A 17,153-nucleotide genomic window follows, 5' to 3' on the forward strand; every position below is an offset into this window, starting at 1 on the left:
TCCAAAAACGTCCCTTATCCAAAGACGTCATGTTTTCACCTCTGTTCGTTGGTTTGGTTTTAATACACGAAAAAAGTTGCCATGAAACTTGGTTGATGTGTGCGTTATGCTTTGAGGAAGAACTTATTAAACGTTGGGGTGGATCCGTTGGGGATGCGCGATCCAAGGAATACTTTTAAACTTCCTTAAACTTCAAAGATGTAGGCGTTTTCAAACGTTTTCACCAATTTCTCAGGGAATAATTCATGGATCTTGAAGAAAATAACCAGGCACATTCAAGGGACTGATATCTATGAGTGTGCGTGATTTGATGCGGATTGTTTCAATGTAAGGACACATTTGGGCTTTGCAACTGTTATGAGCTTTACTGTGCCATTTTAGCTGATTTGGTCCCAGAAAGGTAAAACCACAAGTAACCAAAGTGTAGCAGCAACTGAGTCCATCCATTGTTTCCTGGAGGGGACCGTGGGACGGCCCCCATCCGCATACCTCAGAGCAAACAGCCCCGTGGACAGACACGACTCGCTCCCTGATACGCTGCTGCGCCTGGACGCAGGAACTCACTCCGCATCCACGACTGCAGAAAGCAGCAGCTCCTCTTCACCCCCCCACACACCTCCGAGCTGCCTCCACTCACCATGGCTGCAAAGAACAAGAACAAGAGCAGCTCCGGCGAGAAGAGCCCAGCGCCCGTCAGCCAGGATGAGGCTCCGAAGAAAGCCCAGAAGAGCCCCAGCACCGGGTCCTCCGGCTCCCCGGGACCCCAGGGGCCACGGACCCGGGGCGGCCTGGGACTCGTCCTGAACACAGTGTTCTACGCAGCACTGATAGGAGCCGCGGGGTTTGCAGCGTTCTACCTGCAGCAGGTCGTGGAGGAGATCCGAGCGAGCAACACCAGGACCGAGCAGAGCGCACAGAGGAGCGCGGAGCTGGGCAGGAGCATGGAGAGCGTCGTGCAACAGGTATGGAGCAAAGTGATGAGCATTATCAGCAGGGGGTGATAAGAAGAGAACGACTCATGCAGATCAGCTTCAGAGGGACCCAACTTCTATTTCATCTCTAGAAAGTGATGGATGTGAAGTGTAGACCCTTGTTCTTAAGTTACATAACCTTCCACATACTTGAAGTTGTACTTCATGTACTGGAGTTACACGCTCAGCAGGTTGGGGGTGTACTGCACTGATGGATGTGATCAACACCCTTTAAGTCTTTTACCACCGAGCAAACATCCAAAGAGTCAAATCAAAAGTATCCAGCTCAAATAAATGTGCTGTATCTTGTTTTTTATTTCATCATTTTATTTTGTGGGGGGTTGTTTAAGAAGCAAAGAGCAGATAATGATCTGTTCACAGCGTCAGGGGGAGGGGCACATCTACAGTTTGTACGTAAGCTAAGAGCCATTTCATGCGTAAAGTACGGGAGTTGGCTCTTTATGGCCGATGACTAACTCTTTCTAAGGAAAGTTACTTGGAAATCTGTCCAGTTGATTACATCATGTATTCATTCATCCATTCATTCACATTGTGCATAACTAATCTCAATGACACTTCTTTTATTGACTGCATATCTGCGAGGCACACTTCCGTTGTGTTACTCAACTTCTTTCATGCAAATGTGTATGTGTCAGTGCAGTATGTTTTGTGTCATGTACATTTACTTTTCCTCTCACTTCTAAAATAATGGAGCAGTTTAAAGTCATGTCTTTTATTGTGAATATCAAGAGTAAAAAATCAAGTTTTTTCTGTTTCCTGCATCGTCCTATATTTACAAGAAATTAAAACATGGAGATATTGTAAACTTTCAATAAGCACAACTCAACACCTTGACTCAACACCTTGACTCATCTACGGTGCATCCCTGGGTTAAGAAAAGTTTCCTATAAAAACCTAGTGGATCATCTGAAAATCGCACAAAGTACAAAGAGGTGTTTTTGTGTAATCTTATGAAAAGCACTTTTCCTGTCTTGCTGCACAGGTGGAGTCTCTGAGGAGCTCTGTGGACGGTCTGGATTCATCGCTGAGCATCACACGGGTGGAGCTGCAGGGGGCCATCAGCCGCATGAAGACGGGCGAGGTGGAGACGAGGAGGGTGAAGGAGGCGCTCCAGAACCTCCAGAACGACCTCCTCAGGGACCTCTCGGAGGGCATCAGCGAGGTGAAGGAGGCCCGCGAGAGGGACTTCTCCTCGCTGGAGAAGACGGTGGAGGAGCGCCTGGCCGAGGTGAGCCAGTCCATCAAGGTCAACATGGCAGAGGTCACTGAGGCCCAGGGCGAGGCGCAGAGCCAGCTGGCCGACCTCAAAGCCCGCCTGGGGGACATGGAAGACCCTGCACTCATCAAGGAGGAGCTCTCCGCCATCGTCGAGGCTGTGGCTGAAATCAAGATGTCCAAACAGGCGGAAGCATCATCAGCCAACTCACTCAGGGAGCAGATTGGCGCCGTGAGGGAAGAGCTCCAGACTCGCAACCAGGAGGTGGCCTCGCTGTCTCAGGAGGTGGAAGCGGTGAGGTCGGGGGTGCAGGAGAACGTTGGGAGCCTGAGGCAGTCGCTGTCGGAGGCAGAGGCCGAGGTTCAGGCCCTGAAGGACAAAACGCTGATGGTGGAGGGCGTGGTGGAGCAGGCCGCCGAGGTGGCCCGTGAGGTCGGGAGAGAGGCGAACGCAGCGGCTGCTCAGGGACAGAAAAGGTCAGAGGAGCTTGAAGCGAGAGTGAGAGCATCAGAGGAGAGTGGAGACTCACTGTTGGCGTCAGTGTCAGAAATCACCTCCAAAGTGGAATCACTGCTCGCTAAGCTGGACACCCACGAGAGCGCTCAGGCTGCGCAGGTGCAGAAGGCCAAAGCTGGGTTGGAGCAGGAGCTGGAGACGCTGAGGAGCAGCCTGGGGGCGCTGCAGTCAAACGTAGTCGCTCTGGATGGAGCCATGAAGGACTCCAGTCAGGATGAGCAGGTGAAGGACTTGGAGAAGAGGCTCGCTGCTCTGGAGGCCAGCAGCAGCACGAAGCCCGAGCAGCTGGAGGGTCTACGCAAGATGGTGGCTGGGCTGGAGGACAAAGCCGCCAAGCTTGAAGGCCACGATCAGGCCATCGCTGCTCTTCAGAAAGCTCTGCAGGAGACCACGAAGAAACTGCAGAAGAAGAAGTAGTTTATTGAGAGACGTGACATCAGGAAACTAGAACAGGGACAGTGATGAATCCAAGCACAACCCACTCCTCCTAACTCTATGAAGAATTGAAACACAAAACTTGATGGTGCACACTTAGGAGGGGGGGGCAGAGCTGGACTGCTGAATCTGTGGATTCAAATCCACGACCATTCTGCACTGTACTTTTATTTTAGAATGTTTTATTAGGTTGGTTTTCTTTACTTTACAGTTTTCTGTGCCAAGGCTGCTTTTTCTTTTGACCTCCTTATGAAAATGAAATAATTAGCTCCTCTTGAGCACTCCTTTGTTTACTCACTACATTTTGTTGTTGTTGTTGTTGTTGTTTTTACAGGAATAAAAAGCTTTCGTCCACCAACCATTGTGAGATATTATTTGATGGTGTGAACTTGTAATTTGTTGCTTTTTAGTTTAGCTGATGCATCATGGAAATTAAATTGTACACTTGTTAATGGGCGTGATTTACCTGAGGGCTGCAGAATCCTAACTACAACTACTACTATAATTCTATGAATTGCAATCCCACAGCTCCAAACCATTTTTAAATATATAGCAAGACATACAGTATCATACCTGTGGAGTCAGACTGATGATCAGTCACCTCTTACTGTTCCCAGCTCTTCAATCTGCAAACAGAGGTGCAGAATAACACATCTTTTCGTCTGTGGACGTTTAGTTTTGACGTCTTCCAGCTGTTCTGCAGAAGTGTGCGTCCTCCGCTGGCGTTTGGCCTCTTCGCTCCACCACTTCAAAGTGACCTGTTTTGCTCGAGGGTGTTTAGAAGATAATGAATACTTTGCAGGCCGGGAGAGGTTAGGAAATACTCACAGTACCGGTGCTGCAGGTCCGGGCGGTGCAGAGACCTTCAGAGGGGCTGGTGATCGCAGTTCTGCACATGGAAGAAGATTTTAAAACATCATTAATACACAGAGTGAAATATTTAATCTTGCAAAGCGTCATAGCTTATGATTTAACAGAATTTCCCCTGAGAGAAACTTACCCCCGAACTTCTCCTTCTCGCACTGAGCGTCCAAGTGCACAGTGAAATATTATGTAGTTGTGGAATTTCAAGTCACTTCGTTAGTCGACTAAAATTAAATATCTTCAAGTCTAAATGACTGAGATTCCTCATAGAAAATTATAAGTATAGCAACGAGGAAGCCATTTGCCTACATTCTCATCTCAAGGTGCAAAAGCTGCATTAACACTTGCATCTTATAGAGATCAAGTTGTAACACCAGCGTGTTTGTCTTGTGAGTTTTATCAGGGATCTGTATGCGGTGCTTCTTTGGTTTCTTCCTGAGACCATTCTCATGTCTGTTTGCTGAATATGACTATGAATACCCCAGACACTTAGCTTAACATAAATTATAAAACTCGTTCTTGGCCCACACATGTAACTGTAACTGATACTGTATAACCCAGTAATAGCTGGGTTAGTTGTAGCATCATCTTTACTGTGCAAACATGAATGTGACATCTACAACTTTAAAAGAAGGCTTATAAGCTTATTTCCCTAAATGTTGAACTTTTCCTTGAAGCCATTATTTTGTGTCCTGACTCCTGACTGAATAACGTTAAAAACAAATCTATATTTAAGAGCTCTGGAATATTTAAAATTCAAATAAAACCAATGAAAATAATCAAAGAGTCATGAATCTTTGTCACAAGCTCATGAAGCTGCACACAAACCCAATCAGTGATGATTTATGCTTCAACGCTGCAGATCATGTCCGAGTTTGTTCCATATTTATTTCAGTAATTCAGTAACAGCAGTGTGACAGTTGACCGGATGTGAAACGGAGAGAAAACAAATAAAATCATTCAGTCAGTCTGAAACTTCGTCCGAGGGCGAGACTCATGTCGGCCGGTGCATCTCTCCAATGTCAGTCATATCAGCTATTTCACTGAGCTGTTTGGTTGTGACACTTAAATCTCCCTCCACTGCAGTTAGATTAGTCAAAGTCTGTCTCAGCTCTGTGATCTCCTTCTCTCTGTTAGTGAGATCCTCCGCCAGGCGTCCGATCCGCAGAGTCAGATCCGACAGCTGAGGCTCAAAGGCCCCAAAGTCCCTCCTGATGTTGGCCACCTTGGGCTTAAGGTCACTGGCAAAGGTCAGCGTCCTTATGAGGCGAGCTCTGCCGCCCTCCAGCTCCCTCAGACGCTCAGAGATCTCATTGTCTGCAGTGGTGAGTTCAGGGACACGCTTGCGGAGCTGCTCTATGGCCTGCGCGTTGCGTTCGGACGCGGCCCGGAGACTGGAGACCCGCTCCATGCTGCTGGTCAGCACGTCCCCGATGCGTTTGACCATGCTGTGCTCCATCCGGGTGGTCTGGTCCTCCAGCTCTCCAACCTGAGCCAGCAGAGCCTCCAGCTCCGAGTGCAGGCCGTCCATCCTGCGCACGTCGGTCCTCACTGACGCCACCTAGAGGGGGAATACAAGAAATAAAGATACTGAGAAACACAACTGAGACGCTCTAGTCATCAAATTATTTATCCCCATGTGTGTGTTTGATTTTGAAGGACAAAACAAGACATTTTAGCGATTATAACACACATTTAAAAAGCCAAAGGATGAAACAATAAAACATTTGGTAGATAAATTGATTTTCCTACGTACCTTATTGGCAAAGTCCACGGTGATGCTTGAGGTGCGTCCCTCAATCTGCCCCACGGCCTCTCTCAGCGCGTCCATGCTGGTCTGCAGCTGAGCTCGTTTCTCCGTCAGCCCAGACGCCCACTCCTTCAGCCGGCCCACGTCCTGCTCCAGAGCCTCCAGCTGCGGCCGCAGAGCTCCGAGCTGACCCCCCCGACCCTCTAGCATCAGCTGGACGCTCTCGCACTGGAACACAATGTAGTACATGGAGCGGAGGAGGTGAAGTGAGACATTGTCAATATTTACTGAAATCATTTCGGGGGGAAATGGTGCTTTAAATACTCAACAGTTTTGAATATGAAAATCAAACAAATTTGCACAAATAATCACAGTACAAAAAAAGAGGTTTATTAAATTTAACCGAGATTGTTTTTTTAACATATGAAACTAAAATATAACAATATAAAAGTTCATGACACAGATTGATGAGGGATTTAGTCCAACAAATGTCTATAAAAATTCCAAAAACACGAGATAATAATACCATCAAGTTTCTTTACAAACAGGCGAAACACTAAAGAGATTCAGTTTACAATGGAATAATAAAGAAAAACAGCAAATCTGCCATTAAAGAGCTACAACTAGAGACTGAAGAATAATAAATAACTGCTGTGGAAAACTAAAAGCATTAATCTTCTTTAACTGAGCCACTTAAACATACTATTGATTGTGTAACACTACAGTGCAGTGATATCAAACATTATCACTGAGCTTTAACAACAGATAATAAAACAGAGCCGCTCCTTCTCCCTCCCTATATTAAAACCGTGACATCATTCAGTGATGTCTTCATGAAGAGGTTGATTTATTTCACCCTCCCACTCCTCCTCCTCCTCCTCGTTGTCCTTCCATTCCTCCTCCTCCTCTGCCAAAGTGTCTATCTCTCCGTCTGCCCTGTGTTCCCTCAGCACCATGGTGAGTTCACGGACTGCCTCTTTAACCACGGACAGCTCGTTCTTCATCTTCAGGATGCTGTTTTGAGCCTGCAGTGTGTCCAGCTCCTGACGTATCTCCAGGATTTCGCTCAGCGCTTTCAGCATGCTGTCCTCGGCCCCGAACACCTGTAAGGTCACCTCCTCCAGCCGCCTCTCCGCCCCGCTCAGGTCGCCCCCCAGCCTCAGGATGGAGCGCACCGCCTCCTCCACCTTCGGCAGGTGCTGCTCGCACTCCTGCGCCCGGGGGATGTGCTCCTGCAGCTGGGTGTTGAGGTCGGCCTCCCTCCTGCTCAGGCTGCTGATCTGCTCCTCCAGCTTGTGGATCTGCTTGGTGTTCCAGTCCAGCTGGTCCTGCGCTCGCTTGGCGTCATCCACCTCCGTGCGCTCCAGAGCTCGGGCGTTCCTCCGCGTGCTGTCCTCCAGCTCCTCCAGCCTCTCTGCCAGCGACCGGCCCCTCCGCTCGGCCTCGTTCACCCGGTCGGTGGATCCGGCGTGAGCCTCCCTCGACTCGACCTTGAGCGAAGCAAGGTCAGAGGTGACGACCGCCAGCCGCTCCTGCCACGTCTCCGTCACGTTGAGGAATCGGGCGTTGACCGCCTGCAGGTCACGGGAGGCGGAGTTTTCGTCCGCCTGCATCGCCATGACAGCGGCGTGGAGGTCAGAGATGTCCTGCTGGAGTCTTGTTGCCAGGGAGACAGTGGAGAGCGCCTCCTGTAGGTCATCCTCAGAGGCGGCAAGCTGCAGCCGCAACACAGAACATGAGGGCTGTTTGTGTAGGAGCTCTATGGGCCGCAGTATTTATATATAACACATGAACGGTGGGAAACAAAGCTCATGCACTGAGAACAAGACTATAAAAGACAAAATAATAAACTGAAGGAGCACATGAGAGTAAAGGAGGCAAGTTTTTCTAAACTTTTTTAACTCAATGTTAAACGATAGTGACTTGTTAGTTTGACCGCTGTCCGTCCCCTAACGTGGAGGAGGCAAATTACACAATTAGCTCAAGTGGTGTTTAACCAAGCAGGTTGAGTTTTACTTGTTTTTAAATATCTGTCTCTGAGATTTCTTTGTTTTCCCAAATGCAAAAGAAATGTGTGGAAGTACAAACAAACCAAAAAAAATGTATTTAAAAGCTGCATTGGTTTTCTCCATTGCACAGCTCCAGCCTTAAAGGTTCAGTGTGTGGAACGCAGTGACATCTAGTGGTGAAGTTGCATGTTGCAGCTGAACACCCCTCACCTCACCCTCAACTTTCAAACATGACGGAGAACCTTCAGTTGTCATAAAATACTCAAAAGATGTTTAGCTTGTCCAGTCTGGGCTACTGTAGAAAAACATGGCGGCGTCCGTAGAGAGGACCCTGATGTAAATATAAAGTATCTTAATACAAAGGGCCAGTTCTAGGGTAATGACAACAGCAATTTGTGTAATGTATATGCACAACACTAGCGGAAACACCACTAGGATTTATTTTATATTAAATTTCTGCCAGTAGATTCCTTTCACCTACATCTTACACCCTGGACATTTAAGACTGTCTGAGTGTGAACTAATTAAATTCCACTGAAATTCACCATTACTCAAAACCTGTGCAAATAAATGCAAACAAAAACAACAGTGGACAATAAGTTGTTGTTACAGTCTGTGTTGTTTCTTTTAGTCATTTGGATGAATTGACCCTTCAGCTCCGGGTCTGTGAATCAAACGCACCTTCTGGGAAACTCTCAGGACTTCTTCCTCCATGTTGAACAGACTGGAAGTTTTCCCCTGAAGAGATTTGTACTTTTCCTCCATAAGTGAAAACCTCTGATTCTGCTGCAGCACCATCCTGGAAAAAACAACAACAACACACATTAGCACAGACACACAACATCAATAAAAGTGTGTTGGATCACATTGCACTCACCAGCTCAGAGCTCCACACGCAGCCACACACAACACGCACATGAAACTCCTCATGTCCACACCCGGACACGTGTTCGTGTTTCCAGGCTCCGGCTCCGGCTTCACCTTCACACTTTTCTCCTTTTCTTCATCTTTGCTGTTTGCTTTCGCTGCTTCTGACTCTTCATCACTTTGCTTCGGGGTCTTTCTCCTCTGCTTCACCTCAGAGGGCATTTTAAAAAACTCTCACCGCCGGGAAAACTCACAGATATAAACTTAATAGAAGTTACTGGTGACGCTGCTTAGTTAAATAAGATATAAAGTTCATCATGTGAAGAAGTGGAGAAATGAGATGAAGCTGCGTTCATGTTCCGTTTTCTTCAGCTTCACAGCTCCAGGAAAAAATGTGGCCTTCAGGTGCTGTTGCAAAGCTCGTAGATATTAGCTGCTAACGCACTTTAGATGAAAACACCGCATGTGTAATTGTCACACGTGGATCAATTTGAATGCACGTTTTGTTGTTCAATTAAAGAGGAAAAAAATATTGTTAAAAAGTTACACGTTGTAGTAAGTTTTTATTCGAGATCCTGCTGATGATTGATTACCATATTTCCGACAACCCCAAACGCCTCAGCAGCTTCACCGTCTTCCTTGGGAAGATGTTGCCTTCATTGTCCTTAAAAAGATCGTACATACGAAGAGTTCAGGCATTTACATTGAAACTTCGTGTCGTGTGTAATTGCAACACACACAATTGAATGTGTTTTATCTGTAGCTTGAAGAGACTAAAGGGTTTTAGATGAAATCGCAATTTTCATTGTTTTTCACGAATTTGAGGTTCAATTGTGATTATCATATTTTCGACAGTGCAGGAAGTACCCCAAACGCCTCAGCCAGCCACGTAGGCGTCTGCCAGCTTCTATCCCGGAAGTGAAGCTGCAACAAATACTTTTACTAATCAGGTGATTGGAAGAAAATTGATCCACAAATGTTTTTGATTGATAAACCAGTTAATTTATCAAAAAATGTTTCCCCCCAACTTCACCTAGTGTCTCACATGTAAACATGTCCTTTTGTTTATTTTAATCACGTTTGAATTTGACACTAAGAAACTTATGGATATGTATTTTACACAATTTACTATTATTTTAAAAAACAATAAAGCCTAAAATCATGTGGAATTGCACACAAGTTACACAGGACACAGAGAAAAACGAACATAAATAATAAAACAGGAATTCATACGCGAACAGTTTATTTGGCAGTTTTCCAAAAAACGTAACTTAAACTTTAAATGTCAAAAATTGTCAAAATCTGATTATCAACATTCTATGTTCTATAAATGCTCATTCAAAGCCGTATACAACATAGTATTCCAACGTTACAGTAAATATTGAGCAATTCTCTCCCCCCCATTATTGTTTAAATGAATGGGCTGCAGCAGCCGTCCGCCATCGAGTACTCAGGATGTGTCCGGGTGATAAAATAACTACAAGGGAGCAAACATGCACAAGCTGCTACTCTTTTATGAAACATTTAACAATACTCAACAGCAGCAGACACAAACTTACAAACATAAGCAAAACTCAAGTCAAGCAAGGACGCAGCATCAACTTAAAGAGGCAAAGGTTCGTCACATTCCAGCAAAAGCTGCCACGTGCAAAAAATTATGTGCAAATAAAAGAAAAGAGGAACTGACGAGAGGACTCCACGATACTGCAAATTTAAAGACGTTATGCTTCAGAGATCTTTGGTCTAAGGCATACAGTGATGGAGTAAACAAATATTTGGTCATTGAAGGATGTGAAACGCTTTTAGTGCTTCGTAGTGTTTCATATTTTACTCCTGAGAAGCATGAACAGTACAGTGAAGTAATCGGAAATTAATCCGTCCTGTCCCCAGTCCGGGCGCCAGAAACACTTAGTGCTTTAACTCGTGAGTAAACTTTAGGTAAAAGCTGTAAACAGACTTCAATCTGCTTCTCCATTGCTTTTAAATATCAAATCCAAAATCAAACTTTAGCATCACTTCTCGTTCTATTTGTGCTTCATCACTGCCTCGGTTGTTTTTGATGTATTGAAATATATCACTCGGACCTTGGCGGGATGTTGCAGCAACATAGAACTTGAACTCTTTAAAAAGGTACAGTTTACATTCATGTTTTGGGAGTGGACATGTGTTTCTAGATATCAGGGGCTGAACGCTACAAACATTTCAAACAGCATCAGGACATTTTACCCTTCAAGAATCTGTGTGCCACTTAAAAAATATGCCCAGAGGCAAAAACATAAGATTCCACCGCAGACGACAAAAACAATTTTCAAACCAAACATCATCGAAACCCTCCAAATTGAAAATAAATCTCTATATACACATATACGTGTTACCATGTTGACCTCATTCTTGATTGTAAAGTCTGGATTAAGATTAAGAAAGAAATAACACTTGAGTTTTATAAAGGAGACATATTCTGCTCTTTATGAAAAGGTCCCCCCCCCCCCTAATATAGCTCAGTCTGCTCTGATTGGCCAGCTGGTCTACTCTCACTTGAATGTGTTTTCTGAAGGTGACGTGAGTTCCCTTCACCGCGGACTATGGGCAGTTTAACATGGCAGAAGTTCTATATACACACACAAATCTATTTAACGCAGGATGAAAGAAAAACAGAATAAGCAGAATATGTCTCCTTTAATAGAAATGTTTGACATTTTAGGATATAGTTTTCATTGTCTTCTTGGTGAGAGAAAGATGCTGAGATTGACACCACTCTCATATCTTAGCCTGACTCTGTTTGAAGGTAATAAACTCCTCCTACTGACAAAAAAATGCATATATTCAAAAGTGGCATGAAATTCTAGGCAAAGTGCACTTCCCAAAACATCAAGCTTTTCCTTAAGACCTTTCTAGCTACTTATCCTCACTGCCATCCGCTCCTTTTCCACAACGGATGCATAACCTAAAAAAAGCAAAAAGAAAAGAGTGGCTACTTGCAGGAAAATGAAGCCTATCTGCTAATTAGATCAATACCAATGTCCATAACTGATATCATCCTCAATTAAGAGTCACATATCTGGTCCCCACAAGGCCTCGTTATCAGCTTTTGGTACCGCCTGTGGAAGAGCAAACGTAAGTGCACTTTGGGGACGGAAAAGGACACTTTCAAAAACGGTGGGAATGTGCAAGATTTCAGAAAATAAAGTACAAGAACACACTGCACAGAGCGTGTGACGAGTGAAAGTGCATGAACCAATTCAGTTGTAAAAAACTGAATTGTCTCTGCTGTTTAGGTTTTGACCTCATCAACGAACGGAATCAAAAAGTAAACCCTTCCTTCATGACACCAGAAATCTCCCACCTGCTACATAAAGTATTTTTTTAAGTATTCAAACCCCAAAACCACAAATCAAACCAAGTAATATAATGCAACCGAAATATTCCACATGGTATCACTTTACACAGATATCGCACTTCAAGATGTCTGCAGATGAGCAAATATTGTGCTTCAGTCATCCTGATTCTAACACCAGCTCTATACACATTATCTGAGAAAGAAAAATAGATGTAAATGTATACAGGGTCACTTTAGGGCTTGAGTTTGATGCATCCGAGCAGAGATTCGCTCAGAGAGCTGATCTCTCTCCGTCTCTCACCAGGTAAACTATCAAACTCCGGTTATGTCGACGCCGACAACACACGCTGAATCCCAGAGGAGATGCAGCATGACTCAGGTACTGTAGTGATCCTGGGGAAAAGGAAATAATAAACATCATTAGATTATTATTACTATTCATGGTATAATTTGATTCAAGTGCTGTATTTCTGACTGACCTGAATTGAGTTAACTACACCACTGGCCATGACTGAGAGTTTTCCTGCGACTGAGCGCACTCCCAGTTTGAGCTGCGACATGTCCGGAGCGTTGGGCACCATGTTGGTCAGACTGTACGAACTCCCTGTGGACACAAGATTCACTCATATCAATCCATGCCGTCTTTAGGTCATCATACATATATGCATTTATTAATGAATAACACTTAGAATAGTGAGTAAAACATGTGCAGAGTTGTTTCTGCAGCGCTGCGTTACCAATCTGTTTCTTTGGATCATCAAAGAGGTCTGCGGAACTTATAGACGCGCTCCCAGATAATCGTTCCAGTCGAGATTTGGCCTCGTACTAAAGAAACAGAAACAGACAACGTTTGAAATGTTTCCAGCAGTGATTTTTCTGAGAACAGACATTTTACTACAGAATGTGTTATGCAGCTATATGCAAAAGTCTAGAGATCTTTTCAAAGGTTTACCGTAACTCTCCAAAATGAATATTAGCACTAGTTCAATCCATGATTAGATATGTAGGGGGAAAATATACAATATGCACCATTTATAATATATCAAAAGTGTACCTCAGAGTGGTCTCGTTTTCCAAAATACATGTCAGAGGAGATTGCTTTGACATCTCCAAACTTTTTCCGAGCTTCTTCCGTGTCCGGCACTGGCACTGGTTCTGGTTTCCTCCTGGCTGCGTGTCTGCTAAACGGAAGAAATAATAAAATTGTAATCCAATCAATTACAGCATCAACCATTATTCTGATATTTAAAAAAAAGATAGATTAGATTTCTAGTCATGAGTCACTGTCTCCTACCTGTCGTCAAGTGAAGTTATGATGGAGGAAGAGTAGAAGTCTGGCTCTGGTTTCTTTGTCACCTTCATCCAGCCTCCTTCCTCGACGCCGTCATCCCACCGTGAAGTAAACTGATCAGAAGATTCTACCTGATCCTCAAACCGGGACACAGACCTGAAAAAAGGGCAAATTCACATTAATATCAGGTAAAAAAAAAGAATCACTAAAAGCTGAAGAAACAGGTTGAGGGTCGTTCTTCATCTGACCTAGAGGTGAAGGACCCTTCATCATCATCTGGCTCAATGAGCCGCCGTCCTTTGGTGGTCTTTGAGCCAAGGGTATTCTCCTGCTCGATCATGTGCATGTCCGAAGTCACAGAATGTGAAACTCCACTACAGAGACGAGCAGAGACACAGTGACCATATGAGAAATGACAAAAGAGCTCTTTAACCAGGTACAGGATTGTGAGTTTTTTACTCTTCATCTTCATCAACGTACCTCCTCATGCCTAAACCCATGCCCAGTCTCTCAGCCTGCTCCTTCTTCTTCCCATCTAATCCCTTCATCTTCTGATCCTCCATTTTCCTGTGCTGCTCAAAATCTTTATAGGCCAGTCGCAGCGATGAAGAGCTGAGAGGAGGAAGACCAGTTTAAAAAGGAGAAAAACAGGAACAGGAGATTGGAAATTAGCAGCTAACCTCTGACATTCTCATTGAGGCTGCAGAATCATTTGCTTCAAAATAAATCAAATTTACGTACATGGATTCCTCGGTTTGAGCACTTTTCTTGGTGCTCACAGCGCCGTCTTCTTTCTCTCTCAGCTTGTCGGCAGCTTGAGCTTTCTTCTCCAGGTCAGAGAAATTCTGGCTGCTGACCTTATGAGCACCCAGGCCGCCCTTCTTAGAGCCCAACTTTCAGCAAACATTCAATTAAATACACTATCAAATAAGCAGTAATACAATTAGTCTACTTTCAATATACTGCTGTGTACATACCGTTTTCTTGGTAGTGGTGGGCTTCTTCTTAAAAAGAGAAGACGGCTCTGGAAGGATTGAAGGATAAGGTTAAGTTACATCTCCTGCAGTTTAGTCATAATACTAATGCAAAAATAAGATCCGGAAGCCAAAACATGAAGACTAACCTGGATTCGCTTTTGGAGAAACACTCAGCGAATCCACGCTTGGACCCTCTTCTGTATTACCTGAAAATGAGGAACCACATCAATTGTGTGGGTATAAATACAACTGTCGTGGTTTTGTGATGTTTATATGCGTAACATTGCTCAGGAGAAGCAGTGAATACCATTTTTGTCTTCATCTTTTTCCGGGTATAAACTCTTCTCTGATGTGGAGGAGCTCAGATTCATTTCAGCCGTATTCACGTTTTTAGGAACCTCCTGGGAATTGAACAGAAGCACATGATGAAATGACGAATCTTTGTCAATGTCTGAATATCCAACCTGCAAATATATGTGGATACAATCACACCAAGGCTGGTCCAAGTGCACCCCCTCACCACTGTATGCAGACTGAAGAAATCCACCTGCTTGTCCTCTGTTGGTGTTGGAGAGAGAGGAGCCTGACTATCAAGCCACAGCTGCGGAGAGGAAGAAAGAACCGATTTTAACTGTGAGGGTGTGATAAACAAATAAGCACGTTTTACCACGTGTGGACTCATCTCCAGCCTTTTCTCATTTATTCAATCATTCATCTGTATTTTACCTCAGTGCCGTGGCGTCTGGTGGCTTGTGTGGCTAAATTCTTTATCTTATCTCTGTACAGCTGAGCGGCTCGGCTGTTGTACTTGGCGTTGGCAGCGCTGGTTATGCAGCCATGTTGACTGAAATAAGAAGTCTGCAATAGGAAAGTCAAAACAAACAGGAGTCACCACATTGAATCCTGTGTGTGTGTGTGACGTCATGCCGGAATTACAGCCTGTTGATATTTGCCCTTGAGTACTTACCGCGCTGGAATTCCCTCCGACTTGCATACATCTCAGTTGGTACCAGGACCAATTGAAGTCCAGCTCCGTAGATCTGTGGAACAAAGAAGAGTTAAAGAATATGTGATAAGACAGAGACAAGCTACAACTCTAACTAATTAGGACGCATTCAAATGTCAGACAAACAATTTCTTTTGAAACTGCTGAGAATTGAATCCTGTTTTTGTGTCTTCATATCTAGAGTTTTGACTCTGACTCCCTCAGGCTGGGCCTCCCCCTCACCTGAAAGCTCTGTGTTGATGAATCTCCTGCTGCGTATCTTCATATTTGAAAGGAGATTATGTGCGGACATTCTCCAGAGTTCATGTTTGGGAATGGCTTTATTACGGTGGCAGAGAGAGCTCAACCCAAGCAAATAGAAAAAGCACGTGCAAACATTAAGAAAACAACTTCTGAAAACATTGTCGTTTTCGCTATGTATTTGCATGTGTTTTCTTAAATTGCAGTGTGTTGAGCTCTCACTAAATGGACAGGGCCCTGAGCACATTTCCGAAATATTTGCTGTCGAGAGGATGAACAGGTCTCTCAGACTTGAGTATATTGTGAAGTTTTGTTCTAAAAAGCTTTAATAAAAAGGTCCTGACTTACCTGATAAAGCTCAGGTGCACCCCCAGAGACCTGTGGGTGCCTGAGCAGTCTATACACACGAACACGCCGTAGGTGATGCTGGCCCAGCTCGGGTTTTTAGCTTGACAGTCAAAGCAAACCTGTGGGGCGAGATGAAGAAAGAGAATGAAGCTTCAGCTCAACTCTTAAAAAGGGACAGTTCACCCAAAAAGGAAAATTCACTCATTATCTACTCAGCACTGTGCCGATGGAGGTGGTGGGTGTTTCAGGGGTAACCGGTGTTGCAGATAAATCCAATACAACTGAAGTAAATGGTGACCAATTCTTAAAACAACAGACAACAAAAAATGCCTCCGTACTGCTAGTGTGGTGTCATCCATTTGTCCGTAAGCAACATTATTCATAAACGACTCGAAACAGCGTCATTTACATCATGTATTTACCTAAGTGTAGAAGTGTGGTTCACAGAGGAAATTCGAGACACGTTATGTTTTTCTTTGAGTTTTGAAGAATCGGTCACCATTCATTTCAAATGTATCGGATTTGGCTGAAAGGCTGTTTATTTGTTGTGGACTGGAACCCTTCACCTTCCACCTCCATCGCCACAGAGGTGAGGTGGATGTGGAAGTGAACTGTCCCTTTAAAACACAGAGGGGCTGACATTTTGACATGTCACCCCTGAATTCACCCAACAGACTGGGGTCAGTAGTGGGAGCAGCTACTGGTTCCAACAGCTGTTGGTGAACTGGGCTGTGAACTAAACTGGTGTCACTTCCTGTTTCCTTTTTGTAACGATCCTCAACGACGTTCTTTAAAACACCGGAAGTGGACAAGAGAAGGGAAAGCTCGTAGCAAAACAAACAGCAGGCTAACGTCAACTGTCAAAACATGGAGCTAGTTAGCTCGGCTGCTAGCTACCACCAAGCTAACCCAACGTCCGGGTACAGCTTCTCGAACTTTCTCGTTTGTAATTCACCGGGAAACGTTAAGGGAGGCTGTTCTCAACCGGAACCAACTGGTTTCCCAACGCGACGTTAACCGGATAAGAGCCTCGGGTGGCGACGTGTCAGACACCCGGGCTGAACTTCCTCGTCGCGGGGAGAACTCACCTTGTTGGAGGGGACGGAGCGGAGCCGCTTGAAGATGGCGGAGATGTCCGGTCTACCGGGCTCGGACATGGTGGTTGTTGTGTTGTGTTGTGTTGTGTCGGTCGCGTCTTCTTCACCCGCTGAACACACGAGTGACGTTTACATGAGGGGAAAACACCACGGTTCCAAAAAGTCAGTGCGACACGTCGGTGGAGAAACCGCCGCCGCTGATTGGTGG

At 44.8% G+C, this 17,153-nt stretch overlaps 3 protein-coding genes across 5 annotated transcripts; 1 reads left to right on the plus strand and 2 right to left on the minus strand.

The window, feature by feature from the left end:
- The first annotated feature begins 577 nt into the window (after window positions 1-577).
- On the plus strand, window positions 578-3,517 carry ckap4 (cytoskeleton associated protein 4). Its single transcript, XM_061077761.1, has 2 exons — window positions 578-962; window positions 1,975-3,517. The coding sequence occupies exons 1-2, from the start codon at window positions 639-641 to the stop codon at window positions 3,139-3,141; spliced, it is 1,491 nt and encodes a 496-aa protein (XP_060933744.1). The 5' UTR covers window positions 578-638; the 3' UTR covers window positions 3,142-3,517.
- Window positions 3,518-4,909: 1,392 nt separating this feature from the next.
- Window positions 4,910-9,016, minus strand: ikbip (IKBKB interacting protein). Of its 2 annotated transcripts, XM_061077982.1 has the most exons (4): window positions 8,660-9,016; window positions 8,464-8,581; window positions 5,780-6,001; window positions 4,910-5,584 (listed from the first exon to the last, which is right to left on the minus strand). In XM_061077982.1, exons 1-4 carry the CDS (start codon window positions 8,869-8,871, stop codon window positions 5,018-5,020), a joined length of 1,119 nt encoding a protein of 372 aa, XP_060933965.1. In that variant the 5' UTR covers window positions 8,872-9,016; the 3' UTR covers window positions 4,910-5,017. The 2 variants fall into 2 exon arrangements, with proteins under 2 accessions (XP_060933965.1, XP_060933957.1); XM_061077974.1 differs by lacking the exons at window positions 4,910-5,584; window positions 5,780-6,001 and adding an exon at window positions 6,397-7,488.
- Window positions 9,017-9,875: 859 nt separating this feature from the next.
- On the minus strand, window positions 9,876-17,129 carry arfgap3 (ADP-ribosylation factor GTPase activating protein 3). 2 transcript variants are annotated; one of them, XM_061068919.1, is made up of 16 exons: window positions 16,937-17,129; window positions 15,849-15,967; window positions 15,222-15,294; window positions 14,981-15,112; window positions 14,775-14,855; window positions 14,562-14,655; window positions 14,401-14,460; window positions 14,255-14,301; window positions 14,019-14,170; window positions 13,758-13,889; window positions 13,526-13,651; window positions 13,281-13,433; window positions 13,041-13,164; window positions 12,724-12,811; window positions 12,466-12,590; window positions 9,876-12,379 (listed from the first exon to the last, which is right to left on the minus strand). In XM_061068919.1, the coding sequence occupies exons 1-16, from the start codon at window positions 17,003-17,005 to the stop codon at window positions 12,362-12,364; spliced, it is 1,593 nt and encodes a 530-aa protein (XP_060924902.1). In that variant the 5' UTR covers window positions 17,006-17,129; the 3' UTR covers window positions 9,876-12,361. The 2 variants fall into 2 exon arrangements, with proteins under 2 accessions (XP_060924902.1, XP_060924893.1); XM_061068910.1 differs by having other exon boundaries at window positions 13,041-13,167.
- Window positions 17,130-17,153: the final 24 nt, after the last annotated feature.

This window comes from Limanda limanda, chromosome 1, assembly GCF_963576545.1.
Source record: "Limanda limanda chromosome 1, fLimLim1.1, whole genome shotgun sequence".
NCBI lineage: Eukaryota > Metazoa > Chordata > Actinopteri > Pleuronectiformes > Pleuronectidae > Limanda > Limanda limanda.